Source organism: Pleurodeles waltl, chromosome 7 (genome assembly GCF_031143425.1).
Source record: "Pleurodeles waltl isolate 20211129_DDA chromosome 7, aPleWal1.hap1.20221129, whole genome shotgun sequence".
Lineage (NCBI taxonomy): Eukaryota > Metazoa > Chordata > Amphibia > Caudata > Salamandridae > Pleurodeles > Pleurodeles waltl.
In genome coordinates, this window is record NC_090446.1 from 1,133,939,549 (window position 1) to 1,133,959,199 (window position 19,651).

Consider the following 19,651-nt stretch of genomic DNA (forward strand, 5'->3'; position numbering starts at 1 on the left):
CACTCAGGAAAATTCGCTCCATAATGCTTTGCAACCATTCTTTTTCAAAACATTTTTGCCCATACCCCAGCCTGTGGAGGTCCTAGGACAATGTGACCGCCACCAAAACATTCAATATGTCACACTTTGTGTTTAGGTCATTATGGGTCCCCACACTAGGTTAGTGGGGGTTCCAAAATGATAACCACTCCCACCACTCAGTCCCTTTTATAATCTCTGTCTTGGCTGGAACTTTTTTTTTTTAATAGCTTGGAGTAGTTTGTGTTTTAAGGGCTGCAGTGTTGCAGTTGGCTTGCAAGGCCTGGAAACGTGTAAGGCACTATGCTCTTTAGTGGCAAAGTATATGGTTGCACAACATGGCTTTGTGTCATTCTATTACATGTGTTTATGTAGTCTAGGAGCTCATTATATGGTTACGTGACCATGTTTCTCACAAATTATATTTTTATTGTGGTTTCCTCTGGGGGCTGTCGTGAGCATTGCAGTCCACATACTACAGTATGTGCTGCTCTTGGTTGTCCCATAATGCTTTGAAGTGCATTCTTTTCAAAACATGGCATTAAAAGGTTTGAAGACCACTCCTCTAGGTTCTACATATATACCCTGCAATACTTTCAGTCATTTTCTTTTCATGTGGTTATGCCCTCTAGGAGCTAACTAAATGGTAACATGACCATGTTTCTTACAAATGCTTTTTTCATTGTGGTGTCCTCTATGGGCTGCTCTGAATATTACAGTCTAATGCCAAACTTCTGTGTCTGATAACTGTTTTTATTGAGTTTACATGATGATTGTATATGTTTTATTAATCTCACCTTACTGCAATTATGACCGTGATTCAGGCCAACTTAACATCCTTATTACACTATGACTGTTTGAACACTCTTGATATGTTTGTGACCCTTCTTGTTTTTCTCTCTTTACTCCTCTGTGGCTGTCTTGTTTTAGGAATTGTGTTAGCCAGCCAGCAACCCTTATGGTGGGGTGGTGAAAGTGTAATTCAATTGGAATGAGCATGGCAGTTTTAAATTAAGATGCTAAATTGCAACATTTTCATTTTTGGCTGCAGATAGAGGAAGAAGTAAATGGAAGTGCTAAGTTATATATGCAGGGCCACTGGAATTATGTGGCAGGAAAAGACCAAATTATGAGACCGAGTTGATCGATTTATGTGGCAAGAAAAGTCTTGTTATGAGTTTACAATGCCAGTAGTCCTAACTCAAGCAAATGCGAGACCCATTGCATTGAAATGCTTGTTCTCATTACCGTTGCGCTATTCAGTATTTCACAGAGGGCATCCACAAAGACCCGGAGGTAACATTCCTGACACAGTTAGCCAAGTATAAGGGTTACTTATAGGTAAGCCTACTTTACATTTGTTTGAAGTTTAATGTACATGTGGCATTATAAATGCAACAAATTGCTGTCTTCGAAACGCCAATACCTGGTGACCTTTTTGTTGGTCTCATGGGGAGTCTCCTCTAAAATAGAAAAAAAATACAGTTTCTTGACTCTTGAGCATGCAAGTAATTGTATACCTTGACTGCTTTCCGTGAAGCTCTGCTTACATTAAAGTTCAGAGAAGTATTCTATGATGATGAGTAATGTTTTTTTTTTTTTTTTTTTTTTTTTTTAAAGTTAACATTTGTTTCTTGTCCTTGGGACTGGGGCAGGAGGGTGGTGTAGGTATTGAGTACTTTGCATTAGAGAAACATTTTAGTGCTGATGTTCTACTTTTCTGACTTCTTTAAGAACATTTCAACTGAATCAGCACTCTGACTCACAGCTTCTCCCAGGGCCATCTGTTCTAGAAGCTTTAGCACTCCTGTGAAATTCTGTAGCTTGCAGGCATAGATACAGTATTTACAAGGTGAGACCAAGCCAAGAACTTTGTGTGAGCATGCGAGTGGCAAGGGTGGGGAGAATGCTTACGTATATCCTGGCGCCACTCCCCATGGACTACAGAGGCTGTTTCTGGGGGCAAGAAGGATGTGCATCCGACTTGCTAGGCGGCCTTACTTTTTTTTTTTTTTTTTTAGGTCTGGTGTTGGTCAAACCCTTTTGATTGTACTAAAATTCTGTGTATAATATAAATGGCTATTGAGGATTTCTGCCGTCTGTCTTCATAAATTGGTATGTTATTGTTAGTCAAATTGTAATTCCGTCCACTAGAGCATACGCCAATGGGTCTGCTCACTTAAGTAACTAGTTAACTTCACTGTGAGTGACTATATTCTTCCCTTTCACAAGTGCCGCATCCATGCACAAAGTAGTTTTACCTGTGAGTGCCTGAGACTACTATAGCAATGCGTTTTTTTTGGGTTTTTTTTTAGACCAAAACATCTTTTACATTTTAACCAAGGCCCAAAAGCAGCCAACTTCTGCCACCGCCCCCCAAAACAAGTTTTACAAAAATCCTAACAAAAGAGAACAACCATTGGAAATACGAAAGGTTATAAAAACAGACACCAGGCATATTGGCTTCACCAATGCTTGTTCCTGCTTGCTTCTGGGTGAGGCCTGGCTAGGATTTCCTGGCAGCGGTTGGTGGTGGGAGTTGTTTGACCCCAGAAGTGACGCCGCATTTTAGACTTTGGGTTCGGGCAAGAAAAGACTTCATTGTGCGCAATGCACAAAGGAAAGCTTGTTCTGTTATGATTCAGGTCGAGACTGGAGAGAGGTTTATACGGAGGGAGGAATCTTTGGTTGGAGGCCGTCTGAAGACAGTGTGCCAAGACAGCCCGTGTCCAGGAGTAGCCCTTCCCCCAAACCCCGCCCCATCCAGGCCTTTGACCAGGCACTGTGCTGCCCGGCCCAGATGCCGAAGAGCTCCTTTCTGTTCTGTGACTTTGCCCTCTATAGAAAGTGGGTTTATTGTTAACGTGTTTTGGGCACCGGATTACCTAATGCAAATTTGCCCCAGCCCCATAGTTTGGTGACTAGTACATTAGTTTTGTAGTCTTGCAGAGCTGCATACCTCCTTTCATGGCATTTACTGGTATCTTGAGTGAAGAAACATTTACGAGCGAGGCTCTGGATCAAAGACAGATCATGATCTGCGCCAGACTCCAAGCTAATCACGGGTCAGAGTTGTACTGGACACGGTACTATTCAAGGAGAGTAGACTAGATCAAGTAGATATTATTTAGCAAACACAAAGCATACATTAAAATATGGATTGCTGTTTGGTATTCTGCAAAAGAAACGGCAGTGAAAAACACACACATGCTGGCGATTCGCCGTCGTGTAAAATAAGATATCAACGGTTTTAACGGCTTTCAAAGGCGGTAGAAATAAAAGCAACAGCCTCATCGGGCTGTCACGTAGTGATAAATCACTGTGCTCCGAATCCATCATCTTTTTGTGTTTCAGGTCATGTAATAACCCGTATTGTTGTGCGCATTGTTCCTTTCTTTTTCTCTCATGCTTTCTATATTAATTGGGCAGTATTTAGACGTCCTGACCATGATTCTATCAGCTAGTTGTATATATTTTTTGGAAGCGTTATTGCTTCGTTCAGTTGTGTACTACGCTCTATTCCCACTCTGTTTGGAGTGTGCTAAATAAATGTACATAAACAAAATATGCATACATGGGTAAAGAAAATAGCTGCAGCCATGACTTCAGACACCATCATGAGCAGTGCGCTTTGAGTCTGTGCTGCCACCATCCAGATGATGGCTATTGAGGGCTTGATTGGCCGATTCATCTCGGGAGGAAATTCAAACACTTTTAGTTGAGCAGATTGCCCTGTCGTGGTGAGCTGCGTTTCTCGAATATCCAAATCCTCTATTCGGATCCCAACTTAATTATTTTGCATCCAACTGCAGCACAAAATAAAACTCTTAAGTAACAGTCATCGAATAACCCTACTTCGGAGGTCCCAGCATGTACAATGACAATGATATTCATGCTAAATCCATCTTGTTCAGTTAAGAGGCGTGGTCAACTTGGGGTAGTGAGGGATGGTATAATAGAGATGCTTGCCCTCAGGCAATGTTGCATTTTGCCAGTTGTGGGTTTGTCTTGTTGACATCTTAGCTTTTTTTATTCTGCGTGTGCACAAACTTATCACAGATGGAGGTTTTGGAGTTGGAAGAAGCTATTTAGGGTTTCATTATATACTGCAACAGGCACTCCAGGCCTGTTCACTTCAGCCCGATGTTCAGAGACACATCTGCTTTTATTTTATCAGATGAACCAGCCACAACATGCAGTTTCCGTGATTTTGTCAAATTTGTTGGTAACAGGCGTCCGACCCTCAGTTATGTCAAATGATTTATTAAACAGTTACTGATGATCGCTCATAACACCTTGCTAATTGAATAGTAATTCATTTTTTGTCTAGACACCTATTGATTTTATGGGCTCGTTCTAACATTAAGGTAATGGTTAAAAAGCATCATTACAGTCACAGTATTTTATTGCAGTATGTTTAGACTTGATAATGGAATCCAAGTTGCCACTGCAAACCCTTGTGCAGGTTGGTGACGCTTGTTTTGAGGAATGATGAACAAAAATGTATATTCAACTGTTGGCACTATCATCCCTTTTCTATGTAAATGTTGCACTGAGAAGGTCAGGCCTAACATTTCCACGGTTTGTACAGTGGAGAAATTATCTTCACAATCTACCTTATGGAGTTTGCAAAAGCCTTTCTGTATCATGGGTGGTCTTTAACCTGCTCTGGTGGATTAGCAGTACTTATGGTAGAATGTATTCCACCTATTTATAATTGTTCATGTGTTTTTTTTTTTGTATCGCCCGTCCGTCAGTTGTTTGTCCCCTTAGTGCTTTTAACTGGAAATATAGTTGTCTGTGGTTCTGTGCAGAACAGCACATGGTTGTTCTGCTCATGAGTAGAATTGGTTGAAATCGGCTATCGTAGCAGCAAAATATTGTGCAGTATCAATGATATTTTAGGTAGTTTTGCAGAGTGGTTTTACGCAATTCTGTGCATCTCTATTTGTGTAATTATCCTTTAGTGTTTTTGCAAATATGTGCCATTTTATTGATGCGTCTGGACATTGTTGAATCCCCCTGCCCAGTTCCATCATTATAAATAACCCTCAGTATATAATGTTGCTGCTGTCGTTCAGATCATTAAAAGATGTTTACTGTCTCAGTATTAAGCCTGCGTTTTTCCACACATTTGAGCCTTGACGCTGCCAAAGCCATATTGTGGTGATTGTCATCTAGAATATACATTTGCTTCATTAAGGAAGGAAGCACATGTTCTCTGGAGTCCAATAGCATATGTTTTGTGAGCAGGAAGTGCATGAGCATTTTGGTACCAGGCATTTCTTAATATGTAAGTAGAAGTAACACTGACTGTTGTTCTGTCCATTGTGGTGAGACGGCATCATCTTGCTATGGGGACAGGTATCTGTGGAAGATCTGGGAGGGAGAGTCATCCCACACTGCCAGGCCAGGTTTGATGTTGCTGTGCATTCTCTCCTTTGTTGCTACACTAATTGATTTAATGTCTTGCTCTCTCCATGTCTCTGCTTCCCCCTTTAGCTTCCTTTTCCGAAAGAGTGAGAAATATGTCTCCAGATGAAATCAAGATCCCCCCTGAACCATCCGGCAGATGCTCCAACCACTTGCAGGTAGGGGATTAGAAGCATGGAGCAAATTGCTAATGTTCATCTATTGCCAGAGACGCTTTATCCCCCCTACCCTATACTAACACTGGATGCTCTAACGTTTCCCTGGGAAGCGTAGGGGATACGTTTACCTCCGGATTCATTGCAGCAGAGGGAGTGGTGTGCCCAGGAGGCCTCAGAACAAAGGGAGAGGCCTCCCTGGTAGCCATGGAGAGGCTTACCTGAGAGCCCTCTGCGCTGACCGAATGATTTGCCCACAACCTTTAGGTTAAGATAATATTTGAGGCAAAAAGATAACAGGGAAGAGCGGCTCTCTTGCTAGGGCAGAAGAGGTGAACTGCCTCTAAATGATCAAGGGAGTGAATAGGCATTGACTCACTCTTTTCAACAATCATAAATGTATGTTGACTGCAAAGAACCTTCCTGTGCAAAGAACTCACAAATTCTCTGGATCAGTTTTCAATCAGTTTATGTTCTCCCTGACCCTATTCAGCTACTACACACAACTGATCAAACATGTTAAATATTAGGGTGATTGGAATTCATGATTATATCTTTGGGCGTTCACCAGCTTGGATGTTAATTCTGATTGGTTTACTGTTCTTGCCTGAGCAGTCTTATCTGCATGGAAACAGTGCAGTTCCCACTTCATTATTCTCTGTCTTCTCTTCCTGTGACTATTCTGCCACTCCTTATTTAATGCTTGTAGCTGTGCCTCACTTGTCTCCTCTCTTACATGCATTTGCAGTCTCTTGTCTGCCCTTCCAGGCTCTAGTGTGCTTTCACATGTAATCAGTCACCAACTACCTACCATGTCCAATTCCGATCCCACATGGGCTCTGCATGCTCTCAGTGCCGTCTTACCACACATCCTGACTGCCCAGAGCTACAAGGCCGTAGCAATGTTAGGAAGACGCCATAAAAACAAGTGTCTTAATTTACGAAGCTCTGTCGCTATTTTTTGGAGGTTTCCGACTATTGTGAAGTACCTTTTAAAATTACATTTCAAATCGCACCTCACTGACTGTTTCTTTGCCTTGTGCTACAGGCCTGCGCACATTTGTTTTATTTTGTATCCAGACATAGCAGCATGTAGGCATTCCAGCGGGTGTAACCTCGTAATTTAGTTATACAGCCGAGCACTCTGTTTCTTCTTGTGCTCAGGTCACCTTCAAACAGAGGCCCCCACGTCTCCACGCATCGTCCTCTTTCACTAATATAGTCCCAGCTAGTTCTGCCTCCCAGTGCCCTCGCGGTCACACACAGCTCTGCCCTCCTCCAGGCTTCCAGTAAATCTTGCTGTGCTGTTGGTCCTCTGGCCATGGCCATTGCTTCATTGCACCCTGTACACATTCCTGCTCTACCTGACCTCGCTGCCTGGTGTGGGTTAGCTATTTAACCTTCTCCTGGGCTGACACCACTGGATGAGTAATAGACATGCAGGAGGCTGAGGAATGCCGAACGCAAGTGTGATAAAAAGGTCTTGGATAAAATCCACTCCTTTCACTGCAAGAGTCTCTGGTGAGCAGCTTTAATAACGACACTGAGCACAGTAGAGCTCGATTCTATGCCTGTGGCAGCAAGACAAGTTGAAACCTGCCAGTGACACTTAGTCACACAGTTTTCCTTATTCCAGTTTGAACATAAAGCCGGAGGCTATGTAGGAAACTGAAAGAGTTTGTCTGGGTAGTGGCACCGTCGTGCAGGTCCTTGCATCTAGCGTGCTGAAAGCTTGCAGAGAGCCACAGTTGAAAACACCTTCCCCCAAAAGTTCTCATTTTTGATGCTAGGTGGCCTTAATATGGTTTACCAATTGGGAGAGTTAGACCAATGTTTGCTGCCTTCACAGACAGAGAAAATGCTTGAAGGCATAAAGATTTCTCTGTGATGAAAAAAAAAAAAAGTGTTGGAGATCAATCACTGTGAGACATATTTATTATACCAAAGTGAAACGTAATTCTGAAGAATGTTAGAGTGAGACTACCCTGTTTTTTCCATATCTTATTTTGCCTGCTTCTTCCCTTTTCTGCTTCTATTCTGCTTAGGGTGCAAGTTTAAATAAGATCTGTGACACTACATAATTTGTGATCAGCTTCATGTAACCAGTAGGAGTCAAATACTAGGCTGTTTAAATCTATAATTCGAGCCAGTCTGGTATGTATTCTGAAGCGCTATTGGATGGACGTGTAATGACACTTGGTCATTCCATGAGGTGATATTGTAGTCTTTCATGAATCCCCACTTTCGTCACCCATGACTCCTGAAGGATATGATTCTCTTGATTGTTCACTGATCATTACTGAGTTCAGTGATCTAGTGCCTCTTATGGAGTCCAGAACTGGATCCGTTAAGCCACTCCTTGCTCACACAGGATCTCTGCTTCTATTACTTATTCATCAAGGTAATAAGTGGATCTGCCATTATTTGCTATCTAAAGACATCATCGGGTTGACCACTGACTCATAAAGGACATCACTGGGTGTAGTTATCAGCTGTTCAGTGATAAGGGAAATACAGATTTCAAGTGGTGGCTGTCTGATGTCCAACGCTGTCAGACTCAAGTGAGTGAATATGGGGAACCGGGCTCAAGTCTCGGCAGCGGCTCAATATCCAGTGATTCTGGGCAAATCAATTAATCTCTGCGTGCCAAAAAAGTTGACCTTGTTTAATGTAACTGGTGCTCAGGTAAAGCGCTACAATACCTTTGGGTCGAGTACGCACCATAATAAACTGCAAAAACCAAGATGCAATGTTTGATCACTTACCAGCGTAATAATTAACGTGAGGCATTGGCTTGTTATGCCTCAGAGCCATATTTCAACTGTTTGTTCTCTAACCACTTATGGCAACTATTGTTAAGTGATGTTTTAACAGGAAAGTGTGCTACCAGTTTGTCAAAGATAATGTTACTTGCAAATTCCATTTTGTTGGTGTAATGCTTTGTATACATTTAATACAGAACTATATTGTATCCATAATAGGGATTGCACCTGGAAGATAAGCATGGGTCACAATGTGTTCCAGTTTACTGCCTTGTGTTAACTTTTAGCCTGTAAACAGTGCCCACTGTTTGCACACCCCTGGCAGTGTCCTGTCCACCATTGTTCTCTTTCCCCAAGTCTGTTCCTCAAGTAATTTTTAGCCATTTTTATATGTAAGGGCTCCCAGCCGTAGCAATACATAGCTTCTCTTCTAACATGGAAGAGATTCACTTGACATGATGGGCTTCTCATTTCTTTTTTATTTGTTTCATTTCATAAACATTTTTTGTATGCAACCAAGTGCAGGGCTCACTTGAATTTACGCAAAAGGCCTAGTAATTCAAAGTTGTTTTTTATGAAATGTTAGATTGATATCCTTCAAAATCTTTTCCACCTTCGAGATATTCCTTAAAACTTTTATTTATAAGACATTTTTCAAGTTTCAATCAACATTTGTGTTCATTGACTTTTATGTAAAATAGCAGTTCAAGAGTTGCTTAAGGAATGTGTTTGATATTCAAAGCGTGTTTTGGAATTTCAGCACGGTTGCACTCCACCACAGCCATTTATGAATTCAGCTTGCAGCATTCATATGCCAAATCCTTTTAGCGATGTGAGAATAAGACATTTTTAGAAATGCCTGCTTTGCAATTGATTAAACGAAAGGGGACTCCAAGCATCACACATCAGCAGTGGAGTTTTCCCCGCACACCATGTTCTCCACACAGGCTTTGCTGTTTTTATTGGCGGTATTGGTAAAAAGAAATCTCACCAGCAACCCCGGGACAGGTCAGTAGGCATTTCATACAACAGGAACATCTTGTTTGCAGTGTGGAGCGGAAGGGGCCGAGATTAAACACATGTTATGAGACTGTCCCCAGTTGGGAACGTACTGGGAGGAAAAGAAACAAATAATAGCCAAAGTTATTAATACGGAACTTCCATGCACAGCGGGCATTGATTACTAGGGTGGTTCCCCCACACAACCAAGACAGAGATAGCCAGCTGAATAAGGACTTAGTATACATCCAGGCCAAAAGAGAAATCACCTGAAAACTGGACAACACTGAGGGACCGCCGCATAGGAGGTTAGCTCAGGGAACTGGAAAGGTGGGCTTGATGTGAGGGGGAAGTGTTACTTAGAGAAGCCAGGAGAGGTCTCAGGCCCTTAGAAGTGGTGAGAAGTTCTAGCAGACAGCTTGACAGAACCAGATGTGAGATCCCAGGGGCCCTCGCTGGCCCGATGACCAACCTCTACTCCCTAGGAACTCTGCAGAGGGGAGCTAGTCAGGTGGATTTTGTGTTGAGAGTGATCAGTACCTACTTCCCAAATATACAGAATGGCCCCCTCTCCGGCCATGCTTGGCTTCCGTTTGCAACTTTTTCAGCCTTACCTCCAAGCGCCCAGACTAAAGTATGACTGATAGGAACATACAGTGGGAAGTACTCAGGGACAGAGTGGGAAAGCGGAGAGGGAGGAGGAGTTGGGAATGGGTTAAGGGTTAAAGGTATTGCAATTGTTCATGTGATTGACTATAATGGGATGGCGCATGATAAGTCTCCGAGATGATAGAAGTAAGTTCTGTCTGTTATGCGCACTTTGCAAAACCTTCAATAAAATGTGTTATTAAAAAAATGAAATCTCATCAGCATTCTAAAACTTTGAAGACCGTATTAGCTATAACAGTCTTTGTGCTATGGTTTCAGTATTCATACACTGAATGAACTCGCAAGTCACCCCTTTCAGTGTTCATCAGCATTTAACAGCCAACTAGAGCAGTTTAACGAAAAGGGGAACCTTATTCTCTGGTGAAATGTAAATACAGTGATAATGTTGGTGAGACAAAAAGAATAAAAGAAAAATGAAACATTTACATTATATGGAGCATGTTTGCAACACAATATCAAACCAATAGGAGTCATTTTCATAAAACCTAAAGCACTCTCCCTGCCCTTTCATGAGATTCTTGAAATCCCCGAAGATGATTCTGCTCGAAAAAACATTTGGATTGCTTCAAAGCTGACTGACCTTGAAAGAATGAATTGTTGACAACATGATGCCCTAGTTAATTCGATGCTGTCTACATTATTAGGCTAAGTCTTCTAAGTGGCTACTGGTTAGGTCCAATGATTTATAAGCAGTAATAAAATTAGAATATATTAAAAAGGTGTTGGAAAATATAAGTATAGGCAGATGATCTACTCCTTTCTGTTATAGACCCTGCGCACAACATCCCCCTACTTTTCCAAACCATGCAGGAATATGGGAGTCATTCGGGCTACAAAATCATCTGGGACAAATCAGTCCTGTATTTTCCAAAGAAATTAAGCACGCCCTACTGACGTCACAGGGCATGGGGGTTTCCACAGAGGGTTTCAAATACCTGGGTATTTTCCTGACTGCCAAGAAAGACCTGTTCACAACCTGAAATGTGGACAGAATTGTCTCAAATTTCTAAGACGATGCAAAACGATGGAGAAGCTGCCCCTCACATTAATGGGCTGTGTGGCCCTCTTTAAAATGATTGCCATCCTAAACTGCTCTACACATTACAAAATACATACTACCCGAAACCCCGGATAATTATTACAAAAATAAACACAGCACATTTCCATGGGCAACCTGACATCCTTGGATAATATTCAAAACACTGCAGCGCAACGCCTAAAGCAGAGGACTAGCCCTTCAAGACCTAGAATATACCGTTTAGAGAGGGAACTCATGGGACAGAAATCACATCTCTATTACCTTACGGCAGTCCAGGCCTACATTGCCTTCCATCAGTAACGCAAACCACAATTTTGGCCTAGCGTACTGCCACAAAAACGCTTGGATGAACACACAAAATTACCAGGGAGACACCTCTATGGAAAGGAGCGCAGCTACAGGAACTTGCAAAACTCTGGAGCATTGAGGCATGGGCACAATAGGCATTTCAACAGTGGGGGATATCCTAGACCAGGGAGACATTCTGCCCTTTTCAGCTCTGCAACAAGAATATAAAATGCACCAGTCCCAAGTTTTGAAATGCGCACAGCTGCATTATGCATAGCAGGTCCGAGAGTTGAGATGCCAGTAGCTGATGGAAAGACTGGGAATAGGCACAGTTTCCTGCACATACAAAACAATTAGTAATAACATGCATGATAATCTGGTCACCCTAGGAGCTAGAAGGGAACACGATCTAAGTGAACTAGACGACTTAGCTTGGGAGGGAGGCACTTATGCACCCTCGTGAGGTTGCCATCAAAGCAAGACTATGTCTCATCCAATTCAAGATCCTCCACAGAATCTACCACGACAGGCAAAAGCCTCACTGTATTGGGGGGGGGAGGGGGGGGGGGCTCTCTACTATTTCTGAGATGTGTAAAACAAGATGGCTCCTTCCTACATACACTCTGAGATTGCCCCAAAGTCCAGACATACTGGTGCGAAATAACCCGAGAATTGGCTGCAATACTAAAAACCCCAGTTCCTCTACACCTGAAGTTTGTTTTGCTAGAAATTCTGAACGATATAGACAGCCTACTAAGTAAACTCTTGGTTTCCACACTAGGCCTTGAGAGACCTGGCCAGGCACTGGTGGGAGACTGACCCACCTAACATACACAAATGGCGGGCAGGCATGGACATGTACATGCCAGCAGAAAAAGTTGGATACCGCAATAGAGGCTGGTCCCTCAAGTTTAAGAAAATATGGGGCGGTTGGAGGCATACTATTATTGGATGGGAACAGACCCCTACACACCAGACACCATGCCCAGATCTAGTTGGCTCAAAGGTTAGAACAATGGTGGACACCACACCAGGGGCTCCCTACTCGCCTACATACAAGATTAATGTTGAACAAGTGTACTGGAGATGCTGCAGATCCCACAACTGGAGCTTTGTCAGTGATACCTCTATGTCCAAGATTACATTGAACAATGTACTTACTGTAATGGTTAACTTTTGTTTTCAGTCTGTTATGAACAAAATAAAATAAGATATTTAATAAAGAAAAGGGTGTTGGATACAATGGAATATTGTCAAAACTTGCTGTTGTCATAAAACATCTAGATATTTTTCAGAACTACATTTTTAAAACCTTCAACGAAAATGCAGTCATTTCTAGAAAAAGGCTGATTTTCAACCTAAATAGGCTCATAGATTTTATTGAAAGGGAGAACAGCAAAATGTACTCCTTTGAAATGAAATGCTGTATTCTTCAAGTGCGTTTTATGGCTACCATAGACCTGCAGGATTCATAACTGTACATCTCTGAGAGGAAGGCTCAAAGAAAGAGTTCAGTATATTATTTCTTACAGCGTTGTATGAGCACCTCAGGAGTTCATAATTTGCATACCATTATTTGAGCTGCAATAGTCCAAGTAAAATTCTACTAGCCCAACTAGATGGCCGCAGTTCTCGTTTCAAGGGACAACTTTGGGGAAGTCAGTGGTGACATGCCCGTACATTGCCCAAGAGGTGAAAGCACTTATTTCAGCACTAGTGTTGCAGTTGACCTGGTTGATCTCAGAAACGTTGCACCAGTACAACAGAGTTGAAAGCAGTGTGTTTGGCATGCCTCTTGCTTCTCACTTAGCAGAGAAATTTGTAGTAGTGCTTCTGACTGGCATCACTATCAAAGTGGGTTGCATGAGGAAACTCAGAGAGAAGATGTCACTGGCTGTGTTTTATGAAGCAAAAATGTTCTGGTCTTAGGCCCTGCAAAATATTTTGTTATTGATAATTACATATTTTCCACACAAAAAAAGAAAGAGCCAAGTCCTATGAAGGGCCATCGTGAAAGAACATGTGTTGAAGTTTGTCTGTAGTTGAGGGGACACATGCTGGAAATTTGTGTTTTTCTATCTACATTTAAGCCATACGATACTGCTCTTCTGATATGCTTTCCTCAGGCTCATCACACTCTGTTCACTCTCTTAAATACTGAGGCCTTACAGCCATGCTATTTCTCTCCCAGATAACACACTTTCGTGAAAACCCATGTCAGTCTCCCCCTCCTCCCTGGCTTGCAACAACCTTAAGCAATAAGGGCCCAGCAAAGACTGGCAAAAAAACGGCTTTCGGTGGGTGTACTTAAAGGCCCTTAGGATCACACTGCTGCTCCTGTTAAATGGTGTAGGAAATATGAAGCAAAAAAGGGCGGATGAACAGGACTGGCACTCACTGTTATTCATATGCATGGGAGTTTGATGCCAGCTGTAAAAAAATTTAGACTTCCACAATTATGCATCCCCATTCAAGGTCTCAGTTAGAATTCTAAACCAACAAACAGGCTTATTCCTTTATTTCCAGACGAACCAAAGAGGCAGTCTTCTTTGTGTGTCAATTCCCTCTCAGGGCATAGCCTGAACATTTGAGGACTGAAGTAGGGTGCATACAGTGCCCATGCCGGGCTCCAGATGAAACTCCTTTTCACTCCAGGAAGCATGCATGTGTGATACAGGACCTGGGAAGTAAAGTCCTGGCCTAGCTTAGGTCTTCCCGTTGAAAGAAAACTAAGCCAACCGGAATATCTGGCAATTACAGCTGAGCCACAGATCCTCATATCTAAAAAGTGAAGTAGAAAGACATCTGGAACGGTGCTGTATAGCACACATTCCTAGTATCTCAGTCGGAGGATGAAATTATCCCCGGTATTGAATTACGCTGGATGTCTCGGATTTTAGGGACACAAATGGTCCTCCATAAAATATGTCTGCTTATGAGGCTCACTCTGCTTTTATCGTCAGCAGAGGATTCAGGAGTTGTGTAGGAAGACAGTGTATGGCTTGCATGTGGTATTCCTGGGGTGGTATCTCCATGTACAGTAGAATTTGAGAACTCCAGTGCTTTGATTTGTACCTTGTGTGGAATTCTGACATCTTATGTTCGTTGTGGATAGGGTCCATAACTGGTTCCGAAGTGCTCTTTATGTATCTCTGGTATACCTTGTAAAATAAAACTCAAGCTTTTTTTAATCGTGCCTTCTGCCTCCTCTGTGATGCTCACAAGATTGCGTTCTTCCTCTGTGGCAGGATTCAAATTGTTCTTTTATTGAGATTCACACCTACTATCTTCTCTCAGGATAAAATACAGAAGCTGTACGAGAAGAAAATGAAAGAAGGAATGGACATGAATTTAGTTATCCAGAGGAAGAAGGAGTTTAGAAACCCCAGGTGACCCTACTTATCTTCTCTCCCACCTATTTTTTTCACCTCTTTTCTTTGCAAGTCTGCTTTTGTGCCAGTATTTGTTTGTCCTCCTCTACGTGTATCGCAGTGAACCTTTACTTTTATTACTTCAAGTGATAGTTAAGCGGAATAGGCTGTTGGCCCGATCATTGCAACTTTGACTCTTCTGGAAGCAAATGATGACCTCCCCAACCTTCCTTTCTCCTTTCCAGTATCTACGAGAAGCTGATCCAGTACTGCTCGATTGACGAGCTTGGAACCAACTACCCTAAGGTAAGAACAAATAAATACAAATAGCTCCAGAATCTTTTTGTAAATACTTAAGGGTGTAGATTCATAAATAGCTCTTCCACATATCTGTCTGCATTCTTTCTTCATTTTCTCCCATTCCAGAGACCTCATATGATAGAAAGGAGAATACATAAGGAGGGGACCTTGGTGGGTAAATCCCCAACATGTAGGACCTGAGGTCTCTCCGTAGCTCTGCTCAAATTTATCTTTTGTTTATCCCCCACAAGATCTTATAAAACTCCTATTTTGAGTCTTTTAGCTTTCGTAAATCTAAGCTTCTGTAGCGTCTTTCACAGTTGCTCTCTCGCATCTGAAGTTTCTGCTCAGTCATGTGCTTGAATGTACTCTTAATTCTAGAGGTATTTTCTTGTCTCATCTCAGTCAAAGGTTAACACATGGTGAAAAAGACCCCTATGTTTTCCCACAATGCCCCTTGGCCCATATCTAGGCTTATATGAGCAAAAAATTCTATGCTGAAAAAAATTACAAAACGTGAACTATTGAAGAATTGATGCGTACAGCCGGTATGACTGACCTCATTTTTACCAGTATAAATTAAGGAGTCTCCTTAAACAGAATCATTTTCGAAATTGAGAAATGCTGATCAAGGAAACTAATGCTGTGGTCCATTGTTTGTGTATCATTTCTATTTTTGGAACATGTCATTCTGGCTCTAAAGGTGATGCCTTCCTTCTCTTACAGGACATGTTTGACCCTCATGGATGGCCTGAGGATTCATACTACGAGGCGCTAGGTACTCTTGACTTTCTTTGTCAGATTTTAATCTAACAATGTTTGTATAGTGTATCATAATTAAGTTCAGCTTGATCTATGTATTTGCATAGAACGGCTGTTCTTGACAGTCCTACTTTTTATCACCTGATCTCACGTTTGTCTCATCTTATTTCTTCTTCTTTTTATATTACTCCTATGTATTCTACAGCTAAAGCCCAGAAAGTTGAAATGGACAAGCTAGAAAAAGCAAAAAAAGAAAGAACAAAGGCAAGTATTCGAACGCGCTGGGGGTCTGAACCTGTGTGCAGTTTGTTTCCCTAGGGTAACAAACATCTTTCCGAGTCACAGGACTTACAATGCAAGATGTCTGCGATTGCGGGTGTCTGCGCTGTGATTGGAACCGGAGCCCCTTTTTAATCTAGTCAGACGCCAATTACTGAGATCGGTATTAATATGCGGAGTTGTCTGTCTTGGTCAGCTTGCTAATTAAATGAACTACTCTATTAGCAATGGGCGTTTAGTGGTAATGTACAACTCCTGTAACTTCCTGAAGATTGAAAGGCAAATAAAGATGACTGCTTTCTTTCATGCAGATCGAGTTTGTGACGGGCACTAAGAAGGGTGCAGCCACTACTACCACAACCACCACCACCGCTGCAACAACTACCACCACAGCTCCAAACACTGCCGGAACAGGTAGAGTGATTTTGTTGATTCACTTTTCGTTGGGCCCTTAAAGCCCCAGCTTGTCCTGAAGAAATAGCATTGGAGACCCTGTTGTCTTCCTCCTTGCATGAGTGATTGTCGCTCTTCCAAGCTGCGTGCCTCATGTCACAGTACTTCAGTAGTACCTAATGCTTTAGTGCTTGATTTTGGAATTGGCTTATGTGCTCTATAGAGAGTCAATACATTTATTTACTTTATTTAGATCTTGTGCTGAGCATGCCCTCACCCTGTAGGATGTACAAAACCACACACTATATGCTTAAAATGATAAGGACAAAAATGTGAATAATTTGTATAAAGTTACATTTTTTAATAAATAAAGGAAGCTGAGAAACGAAATAAATGACAACACAAAAAGAAAACTGGAGTGGTAAATTAGAAAATGAACTAAATGGTAATCTAAACTGAAGTTAAAGGATTATAGGTTAAATATGGCAGTCCTAAATTCAGGCATGTCTCTGTAGGCACTGCATTATATATCCAGAAGGGAGGTGGGTTTCTTGATAGTGAGTTAAGTGCCACGCCTATTGCACTCATGTCAGTTACACTCATGCCAGTCCCATGCTTATCCTTTCCTTCCATTTCCTTAAAATAGTCAATGCAAACCTCTTTCCATTGCCCCGTGGTGACTTGGAGGTTTCCGTTTCCAAAGGCACATTATTGGCTATTGTTAAAAATAATTTCCCCCTTAAAGGTATTTAGTGAACATATTAGTTTTCGACAAATTGAACATCGACAGGAACTTAGATCTTTCTCTTAGGTTTAGGTATATAAGTATGTCAGATCTGTGTTTGGCTTGTGATGGTTTGTTGAAAAGCCCTGTTCACCTGCAGACAGGGAGCCTCCAATGTTTGCTTGGTTTCCCTGTGTCTAATCTCTTGTGTTTTGCAATGTGCAGATGCCCAGAAGAGGAAGAGCAAGTGGGACTCTGCTGTCCCCGTCACGACCATGGCCCAGCCTATCATCCTCACCACTACGGCCACCCTGCCAGCAGTTGTCACGGTAACCACCAGTACCAGTGGCTCAAAAACCACAATCATCTCTGCAGTGGGCACCATTGCAAAGAAGGCCAAGCAGTGAACCACAGGACCCAACTGGACTCAAGACTTGTGTACAGAACAGTGTTTTAGTGTGTTGTTTTTTTACACAGGTGGTAACATGCGTTTATGGGATTTCCTGCCATCCCACATCCCCTTTAAAACTCATCACCAATACGCATCCCTCCTATGGAGAGGATAAGGGGCTTTGATTTGTGATGAACTGGAACACAACCTGCAGAGACTGGCTCTTTGTTCACTCCCAAACGTATTGTTGCAGTGCCAATTATTTCAGTTGTGACGTTCCAAATCAGCACAGGGATATTAAGGCATAAGGATAAATAAAAGGATGAAGGTTCATGCTTAAAAAGAGACTGGGATGGAACATTACGCTTTTAAAGTCGATGGATAATTGGAGCTGTAACAGTGGCTCATTAAGCCCAATAACATTGTCTTTGTGTCAGATAAACACAAGGCCATACGGGACAAAGTTCTGAGAAGCTTTTTCCTGGGATAAAGCACCATCAACCAAGGCTTCCTCCAATCTTTGTTGCAACTCAAGTCGCTATTCTACAGGTCAGACTGCTTTGAAAACGAAACAGGCTTTGTGTCAAGTGGTGATGGTCTGGGGCTGTTTCAGATCTGTGAAAGAGAAGGACATTAGAATATGGAAAAAACAATTGTGAAGAATAAAAATCGGTGCAAATAATGTTGACGTGAGCAGAGGTCTTGCTTGTCTTCTTTCCTGAAAACATTAAATGCTTGCCAAAGTTGGGCCGAGCACAGACACATGCATGTGTTTCTATGCTCTACTCTTTTTCGGTCTGAGTACTGCACAACCGTAGCGTAGTCCTCCCGACACTTTAGACATCCTCTGCAATAAGTGAAAAAAACCTCTCCAACCATGAATCACTTATAGATCAGTTTCCGTTAGATCATTCCGTTTTCACACTTTGAATCATCCGGATATTTATTTTGAGCTATTTTAAATTTAGAAACATTTCATACTATTTCTCACCAGCACTAGGTGTGCCACAAGCCTTTGTTCTCTTATGATTTTTGGCTCTCATTATATGGTGGAGTCCACAACTTGAGCTTCTGTGCTACTCAGGTTTTCATTGAAATGCAGCTTTCAAAGAATACTTTTTTCAGAAAGTGTAGGCTGTCGGGAGATAACAGTTTTGAGGCTTCGGACAGACCTGACCTCTTAAAGATGTTGGTTTTTGCTTTGTAGAAGATTCATCATGCCAATCCAACGTAGCACTTAAAAAAAAAAAATGATGTATGTAAAGTTCGACAAGACTCTCACACAACCCTGTTTGCATACTTTTGCTGAGAGCAAAACTAGTCATACCAAGGAAAGTACCTTTTTTTTTTTTTTTGTTTTTTTTTTTTTTTAAATCAGTGAGTGTTGCCAGTTGAGTCTGTGAAATTAATTATTGGTTGAAAGATCGTATCTTCCGCTAGGAAAAGGGAATGATCACTGTGTCAGGAATCAACATAATGCTCCAGGTGCTTGAAAAACACTTGTACAAAGAAAAGTAAGGTTTAAGTGTATATACGAGTCATCCGTAAGAAGATACATCATTTTGGGGGGGAGAGAGAGGGGGGGCTATTCAGCCATGGTCTCTGAACCATTTGGTGGGGCTGTACTGTCTTAATGCTTCTGGGTTGTATGGACTGAACACACTCCTACATGACCACAGTGCTTAATTTGTAAATAACAAGGTGCTGGTGCTCAAAGCTATCCTCTTAAACACGCGGCTGCTGCAGTTAAATGTGAGAACACGGAATATTGAGGAAGCGTAATCCTGAAGCCATCTCTGGCCACTTCATTCCATTTAAAGTCGCTCCCTGCCACTTCAGCTCACTTTTGCAGCTTTCTGCTTTCTCCGATTGTGATGCTTTTTCGTTTTTCTCTTCCTCTTTCTTTCCCATATCTTTTGCTCGCAGAAAATGCTTGTGGGCGAAGAAAAAGCGCCAGCCCTCAACAATAAGTGCTGGTGCTCAGCACCAGAAACAACAAGCACTGCATGACCATCTCTTCTGGGGCTAATAATGCAGCATCCAGGTATAAAGGTAGCTCGGATAGTTT

The 19,651-nt window shown here is 42.0% G+C and overlaps 1 protein-coding gene across 2 annotated transcripts in view; it reads left to right on the top strand.

Annotated features, from left to right (window-relative positions):
* The window catches only part of SAP30BP (SAP30 binding protein), a 178,512-nt gene extending 160,236 nt beyond the window's left edge, over nt 1-18,276 (top strand). For both annotated transcript variants that reach the window (XM_069200164.1, XM_069200165.1), the window contains 7 exons: nt 5,521-5,609; nt 14,661-14,752; nt 14,980-15,040; nt 15,761-15,812; nt 16,002-16,060; nt 16,387-16,489; nt 17,418-18,276. In XM_069200164.1, coding sequence (XP_069056265.1) covers nt 5,521-5,609; nt 14,661-14,752; nt 14,980-15,040; nt 15,761-15,812; nt 16,002-16,060; nt 16,387-16,489; nt 17,418-17,599 — 638 coding nt within the window. In that variant the 3' untranslated portion in view covers nt 17,600-18,276. The remainder of the gene's footprint in view (nt 1-5,520; nt 5,610-14,660; nt 14,753-14,979; nt 15,041-15,760; nt 15,813-16,001; nt 16,061-16,386; nt 16,490-17,417) is intronic.
* The last annotated feature ends 1,375 nt before the right edge of the window (nt 18,277-19,651 follow it).